Source organism: Pongo pygmaeus, chromosome 19 (genome assembly GCF_028885625.2).
Source record: "Pongo pygmaeus isolate AG05252 chromosome 19, NHGRI_mPonPyg2-v2.0_pri, whole genome shotgun sequence".
NCBI lineage: Eukaryota > Metazoa > Chordata > Mammalia > Primates > Hominidae > Pongo > Pongo pygmaeus.
Window position 1 is genome coordinate 37,357,063 of NC_072392.2, and position 18,411 is coordinate 37,375,473.

General features: G+C 57.1%; 1 protein-coding gene across 6 annotated transcripts in view; it reads left to right on the forward strand.

Annotated features, from left to right (window-relative positions):
• Nucleotides 1-932: 932 nt before the first annotated feature.
• The window catches only part of LOC129017999 (protein FAM182A-like), a 33,114-nt gene continuing 15,635 nt past the window's right edge, over nucleotides 933-18,411 (forward strand). The window contains exon 1 of one of the 6 annotated variants that reach the window (XM_063656420.1): nucleotides 933-1,156. In XM_063656420.1, coding sequence (XP_063512490.1) covers nucleotides 1,082-1,156 — 75 coding nt within the window. In that variant the 5' untranslated portion in view covers nucleotides 933-1,081. Of the gene's footprint in view, nucleotides 1,157-6,920; nucleotides 7,144-8,682; nucleotides 8,958-11,217; nucleotides 11,374-18,411 lie in introns of those variants that run through there. The other 5 variants (XM_063656422.1, XM_063656421.1, XM_063656418.1 and 2 more) reach the window with 5 other exon arrangements.

Sequence of the window (18,411 nt, forward strand, 5' to 3'; positions counted from 1 at the left end):
GCTGGGGCTGGGGCTGGGGCTGGGGCTGGGGCTGGGGCTGGCGCTGCGGCTGGGTGCAGGGGAAATTGCGTCAGGGCTACCGGGGAGGAGGAGGGTTGCGAGTGGGGCGAATTCTGCAGAAACTTCTTTGCTCCTCTGATAGGCATTTGAAAACCTGTCTTGGGTCAGGCACAGGCCCCCCACCCACCGAATCCCAGGTGTTCTTTGATTTCCCTTGGCATTGACAGAAAGGTCACTTGTTCCCCCCTTCCACTGGCACATACCTGGACACCACCGTTTGTTTCGCCGTCTCCCGATATGCCCCCGGTGACACACATTCACACCATGTGGTGTGGGATACGCCAGTGCCACGCGTGGTCACATGGTCTCCACCTCGGATTCGCCCCTGTTCCTGCCCGCACGTGTCCTGTAAAGCATGGTCGGCTTTCCGGGGACCCAGGGCTTTTAGAAGCGCGGCAAGCCCCTGCTCTTTCGAAGGAGGAGGGAGGCAGAGCGCTGATGGATCAGTGAAGGTTCAGCTGACGCTGCGCCTTGAGACCTATGGGATCATTCTGCGCTGCAGCGAGGCCCTGCCTGCCTCACCAGATATGGTGAGCCCATCCTATCTCACTGGGAGGGGGCCAAAATCGGATCTGAACGGGAGTCCCCAGAACACAGCAGGCGTCCTGAAGCTCTCCTTCCCTCGGTGGAAGTCGGCTCAAGGACATCCAGAGGGCGGGACTGCTGGTGCTTTGGCCCTGGGACAGGGAACCGGCGGCCCCCTCTCCCACGGCGTCCCAAGCTGCACCCCGTATTCACACCGCTGAGGCTGCAGCGGGAGCATTATTTAAAGGGGACGCAGCCTGACTGCCAGGAGGGGAGCGCGAGTCGGTAAAGCCAATGCGCATGCGCGAGGCGCGAGCGGCTTCTGCCGTCACAGTGCTTCCCACGGTTGTCTTAGAAACCGGTCCCTGAGGCTCGGCAAAGCAGGAGCCCTCCGTGGCAGTGCTTGGGTGGCGGGGCTCTGAGGCTCCGGCCTGACATCTCTACGGGGTCGACGGGAACGTCTCCGGATGCCAGGAGTCGCAAAGGGCCGACCAGGATGAGGAAACCCCAGGCGGAGTCCGGGGGAAGCAGCACGGCATCCCAGCCTCAGGCCTGCCCGGACGCTGTTGGGGTGAGTCTCCTCAAAAGTCGTGCCGCCATCATCTCGAGGACAGGTCGGCCTGCGTGCCCCTGGGCTGTTCTCTCACCCGAGGGTCGTTCTCGTCGTGAGCAGAACCCCGCAGCCTCAGGGGTTGCCTGGAGGGGTGTGTTTCAATGCCTCTGCTGTATGACTCTGTGTGTGTGTGTGTGTGTGTGTGTGCAAAGATGACTTCCCAGTGCGTCAGGGACACACTTCCTGCAGATCCGTGTCATGATTGTGTCTCTCTCCAAGCGTCTTTCTGCTTCATTGGGCAGGTCTCATGACCCTGGATTTCTTGGCTTCCATACGTGTCTCAGACAGGGAAGCTTCCTTGTTCTCCAGGTTTCTCCTCATGGGTGGCTGGATTGCCTAGAATGAGGGCTAGGCGACCGTGACTGGCCTTGTCTTCTAGGATAGGTAGTGTCGCATTTCCTCTGCACTTCCTATATCATTCTTCAGGGACATCCTCTCCCCTGCTCCAGTGTGGACTGACTCCCTTGATCTTGTGGCCGAAACGAATGTCAGGGAACCAGAGGGACTGGGCTGGGGCTGGGGCTGGGGATGGGGCTGGGGCTGGGGCTGGGTGCAGGGGAAGTTGCGTCAGGGCTACCAGGGAGGAGGAGGGTTGCTGGTGGGGCGAATTCTGCAGAAACTTCTTTGCTCCTCTGATAGGCATTTGAAAACTTGGCTTGGGTCAGGCACAGGCCCCCCACCCACCGAATCCCAGGTGTTCTTTGATTTCCCTTGGCATTGACCGAAAGGTTACTTGTTCCCCCCTTCCACTGGCACATACCTGGACACCACCGTTTGCTTCGCCGTCTCCCGATATGCCCCCGGTGACACACATTCTCACCATGTGCTGTGGGATACGCCAGTGCCACGCGTGGTCACATAGTCTCCACCTCGGATTCGCCCCTGTTCCTGCCCGCACGTGTCCTGTAAAGCGCTGTCGGCCTTCCGGAGCCCCAGGGCTTTTAGAAGCGGGGCAGGCCCCTGCTCTTTCGAAGGAGGAGGGAGGCAGAGCGCTGATGGATCACTGAAGGTTCAGCTGACGCTGCGCCTTGAGACCTATGGGATCATTCTGTGTTGCAGCGAGGCCCTGCCTGCCTCACCAGATGTGGTGAGCCCATCCTATCTCACTGGGAGGGGGCCAAAATCGGATCTGAACGGGAGTCCCCAGAACACAGCAGGCGTCCTGAAGCTCCCCTTCCCTCGTTGGAAGTCGGCTCAAGCAGATCCTGAGGGCGGGACTGCTGGGGGTTTGGCCCTCGGAGAGGGAACCGGCGGCCCCCTCTCCCACGGCGTCCCAAGCTGCACCCCGTATCCACACTCCGCTGCGGCTGCAGCGGGAGCCTCGCTGCAGCCGCGCAGAGGGGGCATTATTTAAAGGGGACGCAGCCTGACTGCCAGGAGCGGAGCGCGAGTCGGTCCAGCCAATGCGCATGCGCGAGGCGCGAGCGGCTTCTGCCGTCACAGTGCTTCCCACGGTTGTCTTAGAAACTGGTCCCTGAGGCTCGGCAAAGCAGGAGCCCTCCGTGGCAGTGCTTGGGTGGCGGGGCTCTGAGCTTCCGGCCTCACATCTCTACGGGGTCGACGGGAACCTCTCCGGATGCCAGGAGTCGCAAAGGGCCGACCAGGATGAGGAAACCCCAGGCGGAGTCCGGGGGAAGCAGCACGGCATCCCAGCCTCAGGCCTGCTCGGACGCTGTTGGGGTGAGTCTCCCCAAAAGTCGTGCCGCCGTCATCTCGAGGACAGGTCGGCCTGCGTGCCCCTGGGCTGTTCTCTCACCCGAGGGTCGTTCTCGTCGAGAGCAGAACCCCGCAGCCTCAGGGGTTGCCTGGAGGGTTGTGTTTCAATGCCTCTGCTGTATGACTCTGTGTGTGTGTGTGTGTGTGTATGTGTGTGTGTGTGTGTCTCCCATTCTCTCTTCTCTCTCTGTCTCTCAGTCTCTGTGTCTTTCTTTCCCTCTCTCTGTCGGTTAGTGTGTGTGTGCCCTTGTGCAAAGATGACTTCCCAGTGCGTCAGGGACACACTTCCTGCAGATCCGTGTCATGATTGTATCTCTCTCCAAGCGTCTTTCTGCTTCATTGGGCAGGTCTCATGACCCTGGATTTCTTTGCTTCCATACGTGTCTCAGACAGGGAAACTTCCTTGTTCTCCAGGTTTCTCCTCATGGGTGGCTGCATTGCCTAGAATGAGGGCTAGGCGACCGTGACTGGCCTTGTCTTCTAGGATAGGTGGTGTCGCATTTCCTCTGCACTTCCTGTCTCATTCTTGAGGGACATCCTCTGCCCTGCTCCAGTGTGGACTGACTCCCTTGATCTTTTGGCCGAAACGAATGTCAGGGAACCAGAGGGACTGGGCTTGGGCTGGGGCTGGGGCTGGGGCTGGGGTTGGGGCTGGGGCTGCGGCTGGGGCTGGGTGCAGGGGAAGTTGCGACAGGGCTACCAGGGAGGAGGAGGGTTGCGGGTGGGGCGAATTCTGCAGAAACTACTTTGCTCCTCTGATAGGCATTTGAAAACTTGGCTTGGGTCAGGCACAGGCCCCCCACCCACCGAATCCCATGTGTTCTTTGATTTCCCTTGGCATTGGCCGAAAGGTCACTTGTTCCCTCCTTCCACTGGCACATACCTGGACACCACCGTTTGTTTCGCCGTCTCCCGATATGCCCCCGGTGACACACATTCACACCATGTGCTGTGGGATATGCCAGTGCCACGCGTGGTCACATGGTCTCCACCTCGGATTCGCCCCTGTTCATGCCCGCACGTGTCCTGTAAAGCGCGGTCGGCTTTACGGGGCCCCAGGGCGTTTAGAAGCGGGGCAGGCCCCTGCTCTTTCGAAGGAGGAGGGAGGCAGAGCGCTGATGGATCAGTGAAGGTTCAGCTGACGCTGCGCCTTGAGACCTATGGGATCATTCTGTGCTGCAGCGAGGCGCTGCCTGCCTCACCAGATGTGGTGAGCCCATCCTATCTCACTGGGAGGGGGACAAAATCGGATCTGAACGGGAGTCCCCAGAACACAGCAGGCGTCCTGAAGCTCCCCTTCCCTCGGTGGAAGTCGGCTCAAAGGGATCCTGAGGGCGGGACTCCTGGGGGTTTGGCCCTGGGACAGGGAACCGGCGGCCCCCTCTCCCACGGCGTCCCAAGCTGGACCCCGTATCCACACGCCGCTGCGGCTGCAGCGGGAGCCTCGCTGCAGCCCTGCAGAGGGTTCATTATTTAAAGGGGACGCAGCCTGACTGGCAGGAGCGGAGCGCGATTCGATCCAGCCAATGCGCATGCGCGAGGCGCGAGCGGCTCCTGCCGTCACAGTGCTTCCCACGGTTGTCTTAGAAACCGGTCCCTGAGGCTCGGCAAAGCAGGAGCCCTCCGCGGCAGTGCTTGGGTGGCGGGGCTCTGAGGCTCCGGCCTGACATCTCTACGGGGTCCACGGGAACGTCTCCGGATACCAGGAGTCGCAAAGGGCCGAACAGGATGTGGAAACCCCAGGCGGAGTCCGGGGGAAGCAGCACGGCATCACAGCCTCAGGCCTGCCCGGACGCTGTTGGGGTGAGTCTCCCCAAAAGTCGTGCCGCCGTCATCTCGAGGACAGGTCGGCCTGCGTGCCCCTGGGCTGTTCTCTCACCCGAGGGTCGTTCTCGTCGAGAGCAGAACCCCGCAGCCTCAGGGGTTGCCTGGAGGGGTGTGTTTCAATGCCTTTGCTGGATGACTCTGTGTGTGTGTGTGTGTGTGTGTGTGTGTGTGTATGTCCCATTCTCTCTTCTCTCTCTGTCTCTCAGTCTCTGTGTCTTTCTTTCCCTTTCTCTGTCGGTTAGTGTGTGTGTGCCCTTGTGCGTGTGTGTCTTTGGACGAATGTGCCCTGTGCACCACAAAGCGATTTCTGGCATGTCGGCCTGTCTTTGCTGAGCCTCTTTCTGCGTCTCTGCCTGGGTCATGAGGCCGGTTGTCAATCGTTTTCGCCGCCGCGGATCCGCTTTGGGTGTGTGAAGGCCTGGCCCACGTGAGGAGATGCATCGGTCCCGGAGCAATTGAAATCTCATGCCCATCATGAGCTGCCTCTTTTCTAAGATCAAGATGACCACACAGCAACCAAGGAAAAGAGCCCCACAGGAGCTCTTTGTCCTGCAGTAGGGGAGCAGAACCACATCAGAGAAGATGGTTGTATCTTTTCATGGCTCTTCTCTGAGGAATGAAGCCACACCACGATACCGTGTAGAAGAAGAAGCCGGGAATGGGAGATGGCAACAATCCCTGTCCCTGGAATGCTGGCCTCTCTGGACAAGCCACCCTTTTGGAACCCCTCCCCTTATGCCCCTGGCGGTGGCACGGCGCTGTATCCTGCCGGGGCTCTGGCCTCTGCTCTATCCTTCCTCTTGCTCTGCCTCACGTGTTTCTCAGGGGCCTGGATGCCTCTCGCTCTGGCCAAATGTCTTCAACAAAGATGACTTCCCAGTGCGTCAGGGACACACTTCCTGCAGATCCGTGTCATGATTGTATCTCTCTCCAAACGTCTTTCTGCTTCATTGGGCAGGTCTCATGACCCTGGATTTCTTGGCTTCCATACGTGTCTCAGACCGGGAAGCTTCCTTGTTCTCCAGGTTTCTCCTCATGGGTGGGTGGATTGCCTAGAATGAGCGCTAGGCGACCGTGACTGGCCTTGTCTTCTAGGACAGGTGGTGTCGCATTTCCTCTGCACTTCCTGTCTCATTCTTGAGGGACCTCCTGTCCTCTGCTCCTGGGTGGACTGACTCCCTTGATCTTGTGGCCGAAACGAATGTCAGGGAACCAGAGGGACTGGGCTGGGGCTGGGGCTGGGGCTGGGGCTGGGGCTGGGGCTGGGGCTGGGTGCAGGGGAAGTTGCGTCAGGGCTACCAGGGAGGAGGAGTGTTGGGTGTGGGGCGAATTCTGCAGAAACTTCTTTGCTCCTCTGATAGGCATTTGAAAACCTGGCTTGGGTCAGGCACAGGACCCCCACCCACCGAATCCCAGGTGTTCTTTGATTTCCCTTGGCATTGACCGAAGGGTCACTTGTTCCCGCCTTCCACTGGCCCATACCTGGACACCACCGTTTGTTTCGCCGTCTCCCGATATGCCTCCGGTGACACACATTCACACCATGTGCTGTGGGATACGCCAGTGCCACGCGTGGTCTCATGGTCTCCACCTCGGATTCGCCCCTGTTCCTGCCTGCACGTGTCCTGTAAAGCGCGGTCGGCTTTCCGGAGCCCCAGGGCTTTTAGAAGCGGGGCAGGCCCCTGCTCTTTCGAAGGAGGAGGGAGGCAGAGGGCTGTTGGATCAGTGAAGGTTCAGTTGACGCTGCGCCTTGAGACCTATGGGATCATTCTGTGCTGCAGCGAGGCCCTGCCTGCCTCACCAGATGTGGTGAGCCCATCCTATCTCACTGGGAGGGGGCCAAAATCGGATCTGAACGGGAGTCCCCAGAACACAGCAGGCGTCCTGAAGCTCCCCTTCCCTCGGTGGAAGTCGGCTCAAGGGGATCCTGAGGGCGGACTGCTGGGGGGTTTGTCCCTGGGACAGTGAACCGGCGGCCCCCTCTGCCACGGCGTCCCAAGCTGGACCCCGTATCCACACGCCGCCACGGCTGCAGCGGGAGCCTCGCTGCAGCCGCGCAGAGGGGGCATTATTTAAAGGGGACGCAGCCTGACTGCCAGGAGCGGAGCGCTAGTCGGTCCAGCCAATGCGCATGCGCGAGGCGCGAGCGGCTTCTGCCGTCACAGTGCTTCCCACGGTTGTCTTAGAAACCGGTCCCTGAGGCTCGGCAAAGCAGGAGCCCTCCGCGGCAGTGCTTGGGTGGCGGGGCTCTGAGGCTCCGGCCTGACATCTCTACGGGGTCGACGGGAACGTCTCCGGTTGGCAGGATTCGCAAAGGGCCGACCAGGATGAGGAAACCCCAGGCGGAGTCCGGGGGAAGCAGCACGGCATTCCAGCCTCAGGCCTGCCCGGACGCTGTTTGGGTGAGTCTCCCCAAAAGTCGTGCCGCCGTCATCTCGAGGACAGGTCGGCCTGCGTGCCCCTGGGCTGTTCTCTCACCCGAGGGTCGTTCTCGTCGACAGCAGAACCCCGCAGCCTCAGAGGTTGCCTGGAGGGGTGTGTTTCAATGCCTCTGCTGTATGACTCTGTGTGTGTGTGTGTGTGTGTGTGTCTCCCATTCTCTCTTCTCTCTCTGTCTCTCAGTCTCTGTGTCTTTCTTTCCCTCTCTCTGTCGGTTAGTGTGTGTGTGCCCTTGTGCAAAGATGACTTCCCAGTGCGTCAGGGACACACTTCCTGCAGATCCGTGTCATGATTGTATCTCTCTACAAGCGTCTTTCTGCTTCATTGGGCAGGTCTCATGACCCTCGATTCCTTGGCTTCCATACGTGTCTCAGACACGGAAGCTTCCTTGTTCTCCAGGTTTCTCCTCATGGGTGGGTGGATTGCCTAGAATGAGCGCTAGGCGACCGTGACTGGCGTTGTCTTCTAGGATAGGTGGTGTCGCATTTCCTCTGCACTTTCTGTCTCATTGGTGAGGGACATCCTCTCCTCTGCTCCTGTTCGGACTGACTCCCTTGATCTTGTGGCCGAAACGAATGTCAGGGAACCAGAGGGACTGGGCTGGGGCTGGGGCTGGGGCTGGGGCTGGGGCTGGGGCTGGGGCTGGGTGCAGGGGAAGTTGTGTCAGGGCTACCAGGGAGGAGGAGGGTTGCGGGTGGGGCGAATTCTGCAGAAACTTCTTTGCTCCTCTGATAGGCATTTGAAAACCTGTCTTGGGTCAGGCACAGGGCCCCCACCCACCGAATCCCAGGTGTTTTTTGATTTCCCTTGGCACTGACCGAATGGTCACTTGTTCCCCCCTTCCACTGGCACATACCTGGACACCACCGTTTGTTTCGCCGTCTCCCGATATGCCCCCGGTGACACACATTCACACCATGTGCTGTGGGATACGCCAGTACCACGCGTGGTCACATGGTCTCCACCTCGGATTCGCCCCTGTTCCTGCCCGCGCGTGTCCTGTAAAGCGCGGTCGGCTTTCCGGAGCCCCAGGGCTTATAGAAGCGGGGCAGGCCATTGCTCTTTCGAAGGAGGGAGGCAGGCAGAGGGCTGATGGATCAGTGAAATTTCAGCTGACGCTGCGCCTTGAGACCTATGGGATCATTCTGTGCTGCAGCGGGGCCCTGCCTGCCTCACCAGATGTGATGAGCCCATCCTATCTCACTGGGAAGGGGAAAAAATCGGATCTGAACGGGAGTCCCCAGAACACAGCAGGCGTCCTGAAGCTCCCCTTCCCTCGGTGGAAGTCGGCTCAAGGGGATCCTGAGGGCGGGACTGCTGGGGGTTTGGCCCTGGGACAGGGAACCGGCGGCCCCCTCTCCCACGGCGTCCCAAGCTGGACCCCGTATCCACACGCCGCCGCGGCTGCAGCGGGAGCCTCGCTGCAGCCCTGCAGAGGGTTCATTATTTAAAGGGGACGCAGCCTGACTGGCAGGAGCGGAGCGCGATTCGATCCAGCCAATGCGCATGCGCGAGGCGCGAGCGGCTCCTGCCGTCACAGTGCTTCCCACGGTTGTCTTAGAAACCGGTCCCTGAGGCTCGGCAAAGCAGGAGCCCTCCGCGGCAGTGCTTGGGTGGCGGGGCTCTGAGGCTCCGGCCTGACATCTCTACGGGGTCCACGGGAACGTCTCCGGATACCAGGAGTCGCAAAGGGCCGACCAGGATGTGGAAACCCCAGGCGGAGTCCGGGGGAAGCAGCACGGCATCACAGCCTCAGGCCTGCCCGGACGCTGTTGGGGTGAGTCTCCCCAAAAGTCGTGCCGCCGTCATCTCGAGGACAGGTCGGCCTGCGTGCCCCTGGGCTGTTCTCTCACCCGAGGGTCGTTCTCGTCGAGAGCAGAACCCCGCAGCCTCAGGGGTTGCCTGGAGGGGTGTGTTTCAATGCCTTTGCTGGATGACTCTGTGTGTGTGTGTGTGTGTGTGTGTGTGTGTGTGTGTGTGTGTGTGTGTGTGTCCCATTCTCTCTTCTCTCTCTGTCTCTCAGTCTCTGTGTCTTTCTTTCCCTCTCTCTGTCGGTTAGTGTGTGTGTGCCCTTGTGCGTGTGTGTCTTTGGACGAATGTGCCCTGTGCACCACAAAGCGATTTCTGGCATGTCGGCCTGTCTTTGCTGAGCCTCTTTCTGCGTCTCTGCCTGGGTCATGAGGCCGGTTGTCAATCGTTTTCGCCGCCGCGGATCCGCTTTGGGTGTGTGAAGGCCTGGCCCACGTGAGGAGTTGCATCGGTCCCGGAGCAATTGAAATCTCATGCCCATCATGAGCTGCCTCTTTTCTAAGATCAAGATGACCACACAGCAACCAAGGAAAAGAGCCCCACAGGAGCTCTTTGTCCTGCAGTAGGGGAGCAGAACCACATCAGAGAAGATGGTTGTATCTTTTCACGGCTCTTCTCTGAGGAATGAAGCCACACCACGATACCGTGTAGAAGAAGAAGCCGGGAATGGGAGATGGCAACAATCCCTGTCCCTGGAATGCTGGCCTCTCTGGACAAGCCACCCTTTTGGAAGCCCTCCCCTTCTGCCCGTGGTGGTGGCACGGCGCTGTATCCTGCCGGGGCTCTGGCCTCTGCTCTATCCTCCCTCTTGCTCTGCCTCACCTGTTTCTCAGGGGCCTGGATGCCTCTCGCTCTGGCCAAATGTCTTCAACAAAGATGACTTCCCAGTCCGTCAGGGACACACTTCCTGCAGATCCGTGTCATGATGGTATCTCTCTCCAAACGTCTTTCTGCTTCATTGGGCAGGTCTCATGACCCTGGATTTCTTGGCTTCCATACGTGTCTCAGACCGGGAAGCTTCCTTGTTCTCCATGTTTCCCCTCATGGGTGGGTGGATTGCCAAGAACGAGCGCTAGGCGACCGTGACTGGCCTTGTCTTCTAGGACAGGTGGTGTCGCATTTCCTCTGCACTTCCTGTCTCATTCTTGAGGGACATCCTCTCCTCTGCTCCTGGGTGGACTGACTCCCTTGATCTTGTGGCCGAAACGAATGTCAGGGAACCAGAGGGACTGGGCTGGGGCTGGGTCTGTGTCTGGGGCTGGGGCTGGGGCTGGGGCTGGGGCTGGGTGCAGGGGAAGTTGCGTCAGGGCTACCAGGGAGGAGGAGGGTTGGGGGCGGGGCGAATTCTGCAGAAGATTCTTTGCTCCTCTGATAGGCATTGGAAAACCTGGCTTGGGTCAGGCACAGGCCCCCCACCCACGGAGTCCCAGGTGTTCTTTGATTTCCCTTGGCATTGACCGAAAGGTCACTTGTTCCCCCCTTCCACTGGCACATGCCTGGACACCACCGTTTTTTTCGCCGTCTCCCGGTATGCCTCCGGTGACACACATTCACACCATCTACTGTGGGATACGCCAGTGCCACGCGTGGTCACATGGTCTCCACCTCGGATTCGCCCCTGTTCCTGCCTGCACGTGTCCTGTAAAGCGCCGTCGGCTTTCCGGAGCCCCAGGGCTTTTAGAAGCGGAGCAGGCCACTGCTCTTTCGAAGGAGGAGGGAGGCAGAGGGCTGATGGATCAGTGAAGTTTCAGCTGACGCTACGCCTTGAGACCTATGGGATCATTCTGCGCGGCAGCGAGGCCCTGCCTGCCTCACCAGATGTGGTGAGCCCATCGTATCTCACTGGGAGGGGGCCAAAATCGGATCTGAACGGGAGTCCCCAGAACACAGCAGGCGTCCTGAAGCTCCCCTTCCCTCCGTGGAAGTCGGCTCAAGGAGATCCTGAGGGTGGGACTCCTGGGGGTTTGGCCCTGCGACAGGGCACCGGCGGCCCCCTCTCCCACGGCGTCCCAAGCTGGACCCCGTATCCACACGCCGCCGCGGCTGCAGCAGGGGCATTATTTAAAGGGGACGCAGCCTGACTGCCAGGAGCGGAGCGCTAGTCGGTCCAGCCAATGCGCATGCGCGAGCGGCTTCTGCCGTCACAGTGCTTCCCACGGTTGTCTTAGAAACCGGTCCCTGAGGCTTGGCAGAGCAGGAGCCCTCCGTGGCAGTGCTTGGGTGGCGGGGCTCTGAGGCTCCGGCCTGACCTCTCCACGGGGTCGACGGGAACGTCTCCGGATGCCAGGAGTCGCAAAGGGCCGACCAGGATGAGGAAACCCCAGGCGGAGTCCGGGGGAAGCAGCACGGCATCCCAGCCTCAGGCCTGCCCGGACGCTGTTGGGGTGAGTCTCCCCAAAAGTCGTGCCGCCGTCATCTCGAGGACAGGTCGGCCTGCGTGCCCCTGGGCTGTTCTCTCACCCCAGGGTCGTTCTCGTCGAGAGCAGAAGCCCGCAGCCTCAGGGTTTTCCTGGGGTGGTGTGTTTCAATGCCTCTGCTGTATGACTCTGTTTGTTTGTTCGTGTGTGTGCGTGTATGTGTGCGCGCGTGTGTGTGTGTCTCCCATTCTCTCTTCTCTCTCTGTCTCTCAGTCTCTGTGTCTTTCTTTCCCTCTCTCTGTCGGTTAGTGTGTGTGTGCCCTTCTGCGTGTGTGTCTTTGGCAGAATGTGCCCTGTGCAGCACATGGCGATTTCTGGCATGTCGGCCTGTCTTTGCTGAGCCTCTTTCTGCGTCTCTGCCTGGGTCCTGAGGCCGGCTGTCAATCGTTTTCTCTGCCGCGGATCCGCTTTGGGTGTGTGAAGGCCTGGCCCACGTGAGGAGATGCATCGGTCCCGGAGCAATTGAAATCTCATCCCCATCATGAGCTGCCTCTTTTCTAAGATCAAGATGACCACACAGCAACCAAGGAAAAGAGCCCCACAAGAGCTCTTTGTCCTGCAGTAGGGGAGCAGAACCACATCAGAGAAGATGGTTGTACCTTTTCAAGGCTCGTCTCTGAGAAATGAAGCCACACCACCATACCGTGTAGAAGAAGAAGCCGGGAATGGGAGATGGCAACAATCCCTGTCACTGGAACGTTGGCCTCTCTGGACAAGCCACCGTTTTGGAACCCCTCCCCTTATGCCCGCGGCGGTTGCATGGTGCTGCATCCTGCCTCGGCTCTGGCCTCTGCTCTGTCCTCCCTCTTGCTCTGTCTTCCCTCTGTTGTTTCCTTCCTCTTGCTCCTTCTCAGCTGTCCTCCCTCTTCCTCTGCCTCCCCTGGCCTAGATGCCTTTCTCTCTGGCCAAATGTCTTCCCTGTCTGTCAGGGACTTCCCAGTCCTTGACTTCCCAGTGTTTCAGGGAGACACTTCCTGGAGATCTCTGTCATGATTGTTTCTCTCTCCAAACGTCTTTCTGCTTCATTCGGCACGTCTCATGACCATGGAGCTCTTCGCTTCCATAAGTGTGTCAGACAGGAAAGCTTGCTTTTTTCCATGTTTCCCTCATGGGTGGCTGGATTGCCAAGAATGAGCGCTAGTCGTCCGTGAATGACCTTGTCTTCTTGCACGGATCGTGTCGCATTTCCTCTGCACTTCCTGTCTCATTCTTGAGGGACATCCTCTCCTCTGCTACTGGGTGGACTGACTCCCTAGATCTTTTGGCCGTAACGAATGTCAGGGATCCTTGGGGACTTGGCTGGTTGTGGGGCTGGGCCTGGGGCTGGGGCTGGGTCTGGAGCTGGTGCTGGATCTTGTTGCAGGGGACGTTTTGTGAGGGCTACCTGGGTGATGGAGCTTTGGCGGTGGGGTGAGTTTTGCAGAAACCTCTTTGCTCCTCTGGCATTAATTTAAAAATGTGGCTCCAGTCAGTCACAGGCCCCCTCCTCGTTCCCGGGTATTCTTTAATTTTCCATTCCTGTGATGGATATGTCACTTTTTCCCCCCTTCCACTGGGCACATGTCTAGACACCACCGTTTGTTTTGGTGTTGCCCAACATTCCTCTGGTTATACACATTCATGCCATCTCTTGTGGGATGGTCCAGTGCCACGTGTCATCCCATGGTCTCCACCTGGGATTTGTCCCTTTTCCTGTTTGCATGTGTCCTGCAAATTTCTGTCGACTTCCGGAGCCCCAGGGCTTTTAGAAGCCGGGTAGGCCAGTGCTCTTTCAAAGGAGGAGGGAGGCAGAGAGCTGTTGGATCAGTGAATTTTGAGCTGACATCATTCCTTAAGACCCATGGGATCATTCTGTGCTGCAACCATGCTCTGTCTGCCTCACCAGATATGGTGAGCCCATCTTATCTCACTTGCAGGGGGCCAAAATCGGATCTGAATGGGAATCCCGAGAACACAGCAGGCGTCCTGAAGCTCCCCCTCCCTCAGTGGAAGTCGCCATAAGGAGGTCCGGAGGACAGGACCCCTGGGGGTTTGGCCCTGGGACAGGACACCCGCGGCTCCCTCTCCCAGGCTGTCCCAAACTGGACCCTGGATCCAGTCGCTGCGGAGGCTTCAACAGGAGCCCCTCTGCTACCGCAGTGTTGCCATTGTTTAAAGGATCAGCAGCCAGACTTCCAGCACCAGAGCTTTAGTCGGCCCAGCCAATGTGCCTCCGCAAGGCTCTAGCTGACTGTCTCTTCACAGTGATTTCCACTGTTGTCTTAATATCCAGTCCCTGAATTTTGGCATAGCAGGAGTTCTCCATGGCTGTGCTTCGGTGAAGGGGCTTCGTGCCTCCGGCCTGTCTTGCAGGAGTTTTAATACCCTTCCCATCCTGTGCTGGCTCCTTGCTAGGACCAAGATGACGGCATCCCCGCCAAGGACAAAGGCCTCACAGGTGCTCATTGTCCACCCGCAGGAGTGTGCCCACAGACCTTCAAGAAGACGGTTCTCACTCCTCTCGCCCTTTGCCCTCATTGAGAAATCTACCCAAAGCTATACACTGGGATGGAGAAGGAAGATGGCAACAAGATGGGGCAAGCATGTCTGTCACTCAAACACTGGCCTTCCTCACCAAGTCACCCATTTAGCACTTTTTCCTGGATGCTAGTGATAGTGGCATTGTGTTGTGACATTGGCCTCTGCTCTGTCCTCCCTCTTGCTCTGTCTGCCCAGCTCCTGTGAAGCTTAGAGGCTTCTTAGTCTGGCTCAATGTCTTCAACAAAGAACACTTCCCAGTCCATTAGGGAGAAATTTCGTTGGGGTCCCTTTTATGATTGCTTCCCTCTCCAAACCGATTTCTGGATGATAGGGTGTGATGATCCTGGAGTTCTGGGCTTTCGTACCTGTCTTGGACAGGGAAGCTCCCTTGGTCTGCATGTCCCAAGTAATTGCTTCATGGTCAGTCCAGGAAGAGCGGGAAGCAGCCCCACCATGGCTGACATTTGCCTTCAAGGAAAGTTAGTGTTACATCCCACTTGCCCTTCCTCTCTCATTCCTGAGGGCCATCCGGTTCCTCTGCTCCTGGGGAAAGTGCCTTCAGGCACCGAATCTTTTGGCTGCCACGGATGTCAAGGAGCCAAAGGGACTGGGTTTTGCTGGGTGCAGGGGAGGTGGCGTCAGGGGTACCTACCGGTGGCAGGATGTCGGTGTGGTGTATTTTGTCGAAACCTCTTGGCCCCTCTGGCAGTCATCCCTGAATGTGGCTTGGACTCAGGCACAGGCCCTGTCTCACAGCTTTTCTGGTGTGCTTGGCTTTTCCTTGGCTTTGTGTGGGAGGTCCCAGTGACCCACCTGCGCACACCTGGACATCACTATCCATCTCAGCGTCGCCCCATACGGCAATCAAAGACACACACTGACTCCATCTGTTCTTGGGGAACATTAGTGCCACGTGTTGTCACATTAGCTCCATCTTGGACTCGCTTCTGTCTGTCCTTGCACATGCCGTGGAAAGCGGTGTCGGGATGCCAGAGTCCCGGACCTTGGAGATGAAGTCAGGCCACTGCTCCACCTAGGAAGGAGGGAGGCAGTGGGCTCATAGGTTAGTGCATTTTCAGCTGACAGTACGCCTTGCAGCCCTTAGGATCTTTCTGTGCCCCAGCGAGACCCTTCCCGCCTCACTGCATTGTAACCCCATTCCTGATCACCCCGTGTGATCCATAGTCAGATCTGAAGAGGAGTCCAGAGAGCCCAGCCGCACCCTGAAACTCCTCCTCCACAGGGAACCGAAGAAGAAGACCGATCAAGAAGGTCCTGATGACAGGACCTCTATGGGTCCAACCCTTGGGTCTCCCGCAGGACCCTCTGGTAGTCCTCTTCCCACCCGCGGCCTCGGACTGCGCTGCCGCCGCCACCGCTGCCCCGGTACCCTCAGCCGCGCGTCGCCGCCATTTTTTAAAGGATCAGCAGCCTGACTCTCCGGAGCAAGCGGAGATTCGGCCTCGCCAGTGCGCAAGCGCAAGGTCTGAGCCTCCGCTTTGGTCGTAGTGATTGCCACCTTTGCCCGGGGATGGGTCCCTGAGACTTTGCGAAGTAGGAGCTCCGGTGTGGTAGTGCGTCAGAGTCGGGTCTGAGAGCAGTCCTGGCCACGGCATTAACAGGATGGTCTCCGGAGCCTGGGATTCTCGGAGGGTCGACCATCAGGAAAAAACCTCAGAAGGAAGAAACCTCAGGCGTATCGCCAGGGCGGCAGCGCGAGATCCCAGCCTCAGGCCTGGATTCGGGGAGGGTCGACGAGACCCGTATCCCAAACTTCACTTCACCCACCGCCGCCCCAGTCCCGCAGCCGCCGCTCCGGGATCATTTTTCTTTTCTTTCTTTTTTTTTTTTTTATAGTCGGAGTCTCACTCTGTCACTCAGTCGAGTGCAGTGGCGGGATCTCAGCTGACTGCAAACTCTGTCGCCCGGGTTCAAGCGATTCTCTTGCCTCCACCTCCCGAGTACCTAGGACTAGAGGGATTAGTCAGAGTCGGGGCTAAGACCAGTCCTGGCCAGGGCATCAACAGGATGGTCTCTGGAGGCCGGGATTCATGGAGGGTCGTCCAGGAGGAAGAAACTGCGGGCGGAGGGCCGGGGAAGCAGCGCGAGATCCCAGCCTCAGGCCTGCACGGACGGTGTGCCAGTGAGTCTCTTCAAAAAAGGAGAGGTTTGCTTATGTGTCCGTGGGCTGCTCTCTCACCAGTGGGTTGTAGTCATGGAGAGCAGAACCCAGAAAATTCAGGGGCTGCCTGGGGGTAGGTGTTACCATGCCGCTGCTGTATGTCTTTGTGCGTTTGTGTGTGTGCGTATGTGTCTCTCTTGTTTCTCTCTCTCCCCTTTCTCACTCATTTGCTCTGTGTCCGTCTGTGTGTGTGTGTGTGTGTGTGTGTGTGTGTGTGTGTGTGTGTTGGGACACATGTGCCCTGTGCGCCAGAGGTCGGTATCTTCTACGTCCGCCTTTCTTGTGGTCAGCCTGTCCTCGCCTCTCTGCCTGGCTTGTGTGGCCGGTTGTAAGTCATTTTTCAGGTGGCTCCAGTTTAGGTTTGTGAAGGTCCAGATGAAGTGGGGAGCTGCATCTCTCTAGTAAGAATTTAAATCACCTCCCCACCCTGAGAGGCCTCTTTTCTAGGATTAAGGCCTCCACCCCACAGTCAAGGATAAAAGCCTCACCGGAGAGGTCATTGTCTACCCGCAGGAGCAGTGCGGAGTGACCTGAAAGAAGATGGTTCTCGTTCGTCTCTCTCTTTCATTTTCTTGAGAAATCTAGCCACAGGGTAACACAGGTTTTGAGAGGATGGGAACGGGACGTGGCAAGGATCTGTGAGTGTGCAGGCTGTGTTTCACATATCATTAAACATAGTCTAGTGAGGGTTCTGCAGATAGCTGGCATTTAAGTTTGTTTTATTGAATCAAGGAAAAGAAAAAATGCTGAGAAAAAAATGACACATCTTGCATGCCAACCCATCTGACTGTTACAAATTTAATAGAAATTTTAATTTATCTTCAATTGTAAAGGTCCTTGGCAGTGATACCTAATTTTCTAAGATAGCCTTGCTTTATATTGTATGATTAAGATGTCATGCATATCAGAGTATCTGGAAATTCTTCCCAACGTCCTTTACATAGGTGATTAATCACATTCCCAAAATAACATACAAAAATGAATAACAAAATCATTTTAAGTTGTGGTTGCTTCATGCACAAAACATTTCATGTGTGTCTGGCACTCTTCCGGGCACAGATTTCATCTTAACCTAAGTATTGAAATGCTTGTGCTGTTTGATTAATTTTTCTATGTAAATACTTTGATAATAAGCTACATTGAGGCTGGGTGCAGTGGCTCACACCTCTAATCCCAGTTCTTTGGGAGGCTGAGGCCAGCGGATCACAAAGTCAGGAGATCAAGACCATCCTGGCCAACACGGTGAAACACTGTCTCTTCAAATATAAAAAGAATTAGCCAGGTGAGGCCAGGATATGGCTTATGCCTGTAATTCCACACTTTGGGAGGCTGAGGAGGGTGGATCACCTAAGTTCAGGAGTTCGAGACCAGTCTGCCCAACATGGCAAAACCCTGTTTCTAATAAAAATACAAAAAATTAGCCGGGTGTGGTGGCAGGTGCCGGTAATCCCAGCTACTCGGGAGGCTGAGGCAGAAGAATCCCTTGAACCCAGGAGGCGGAGGTTGCATTGAGCTGAGATCATGCCATTGCACCATGGGTCCTTGGTGACAAGAGTGAAACTCTGTCAAAAAAAACCTGATCTATACTAAAAATACAAAAATTAGACCCTGAAGGTCACGTCCAAATGAGAAAGACATTGTTTGGCTCAAGACATTGTTAGTCTGCACTAAGGAATAGTGCAGACTGGACAAGTGAGGTGACTGACACCTGTAACCCCAGCACTTTGGGAGGCCGAGGCTGGTGGATTACCTGAGGTTAGGAGTTGGAGACCAGCCTGACCAACATCGTGAAACTCCATCTCTACTAAAAAAAAGTTCATGAAAATTAGCTGGCTATGGTGGTTCATGCCTGTAAATCCCAGCTACTCAGGAGGCTGAGGCAGGAGACTCGCTTGAACCCAGGTAACAGAGGTTGTGGTGAATGGAGATCACACCACTGCACTCCAGCCTGGCAACAAGAGTGAAACTCTGTCTCAAAAAACAGAATAGTGCAGAGTAAGAGCAGATTTATGTATGTATGTATGTATGTATGTATGTATGTATGTATGTATTTTCAGAGTAGCAGGGAATCTGGAATTTTGGGTGAAATGTCTGTTTCCAGAAGCTGTAAATGCTCTCAAATGGAAAATTCAGGCTAGCCTCTATCAAGCTTCTCCTTGTTCTATGTGTGAATAGCATGGGACAGAGGGAACAGCTTGAGCCAAGGCAGGATGGTGGGATGGGACAGATGGCCAGGGCTGCTGCACTGGGGGCCGTAGTGGAGAATTTGGCTGGAAATGCAGGTGGGACCAGACCATGAAGAG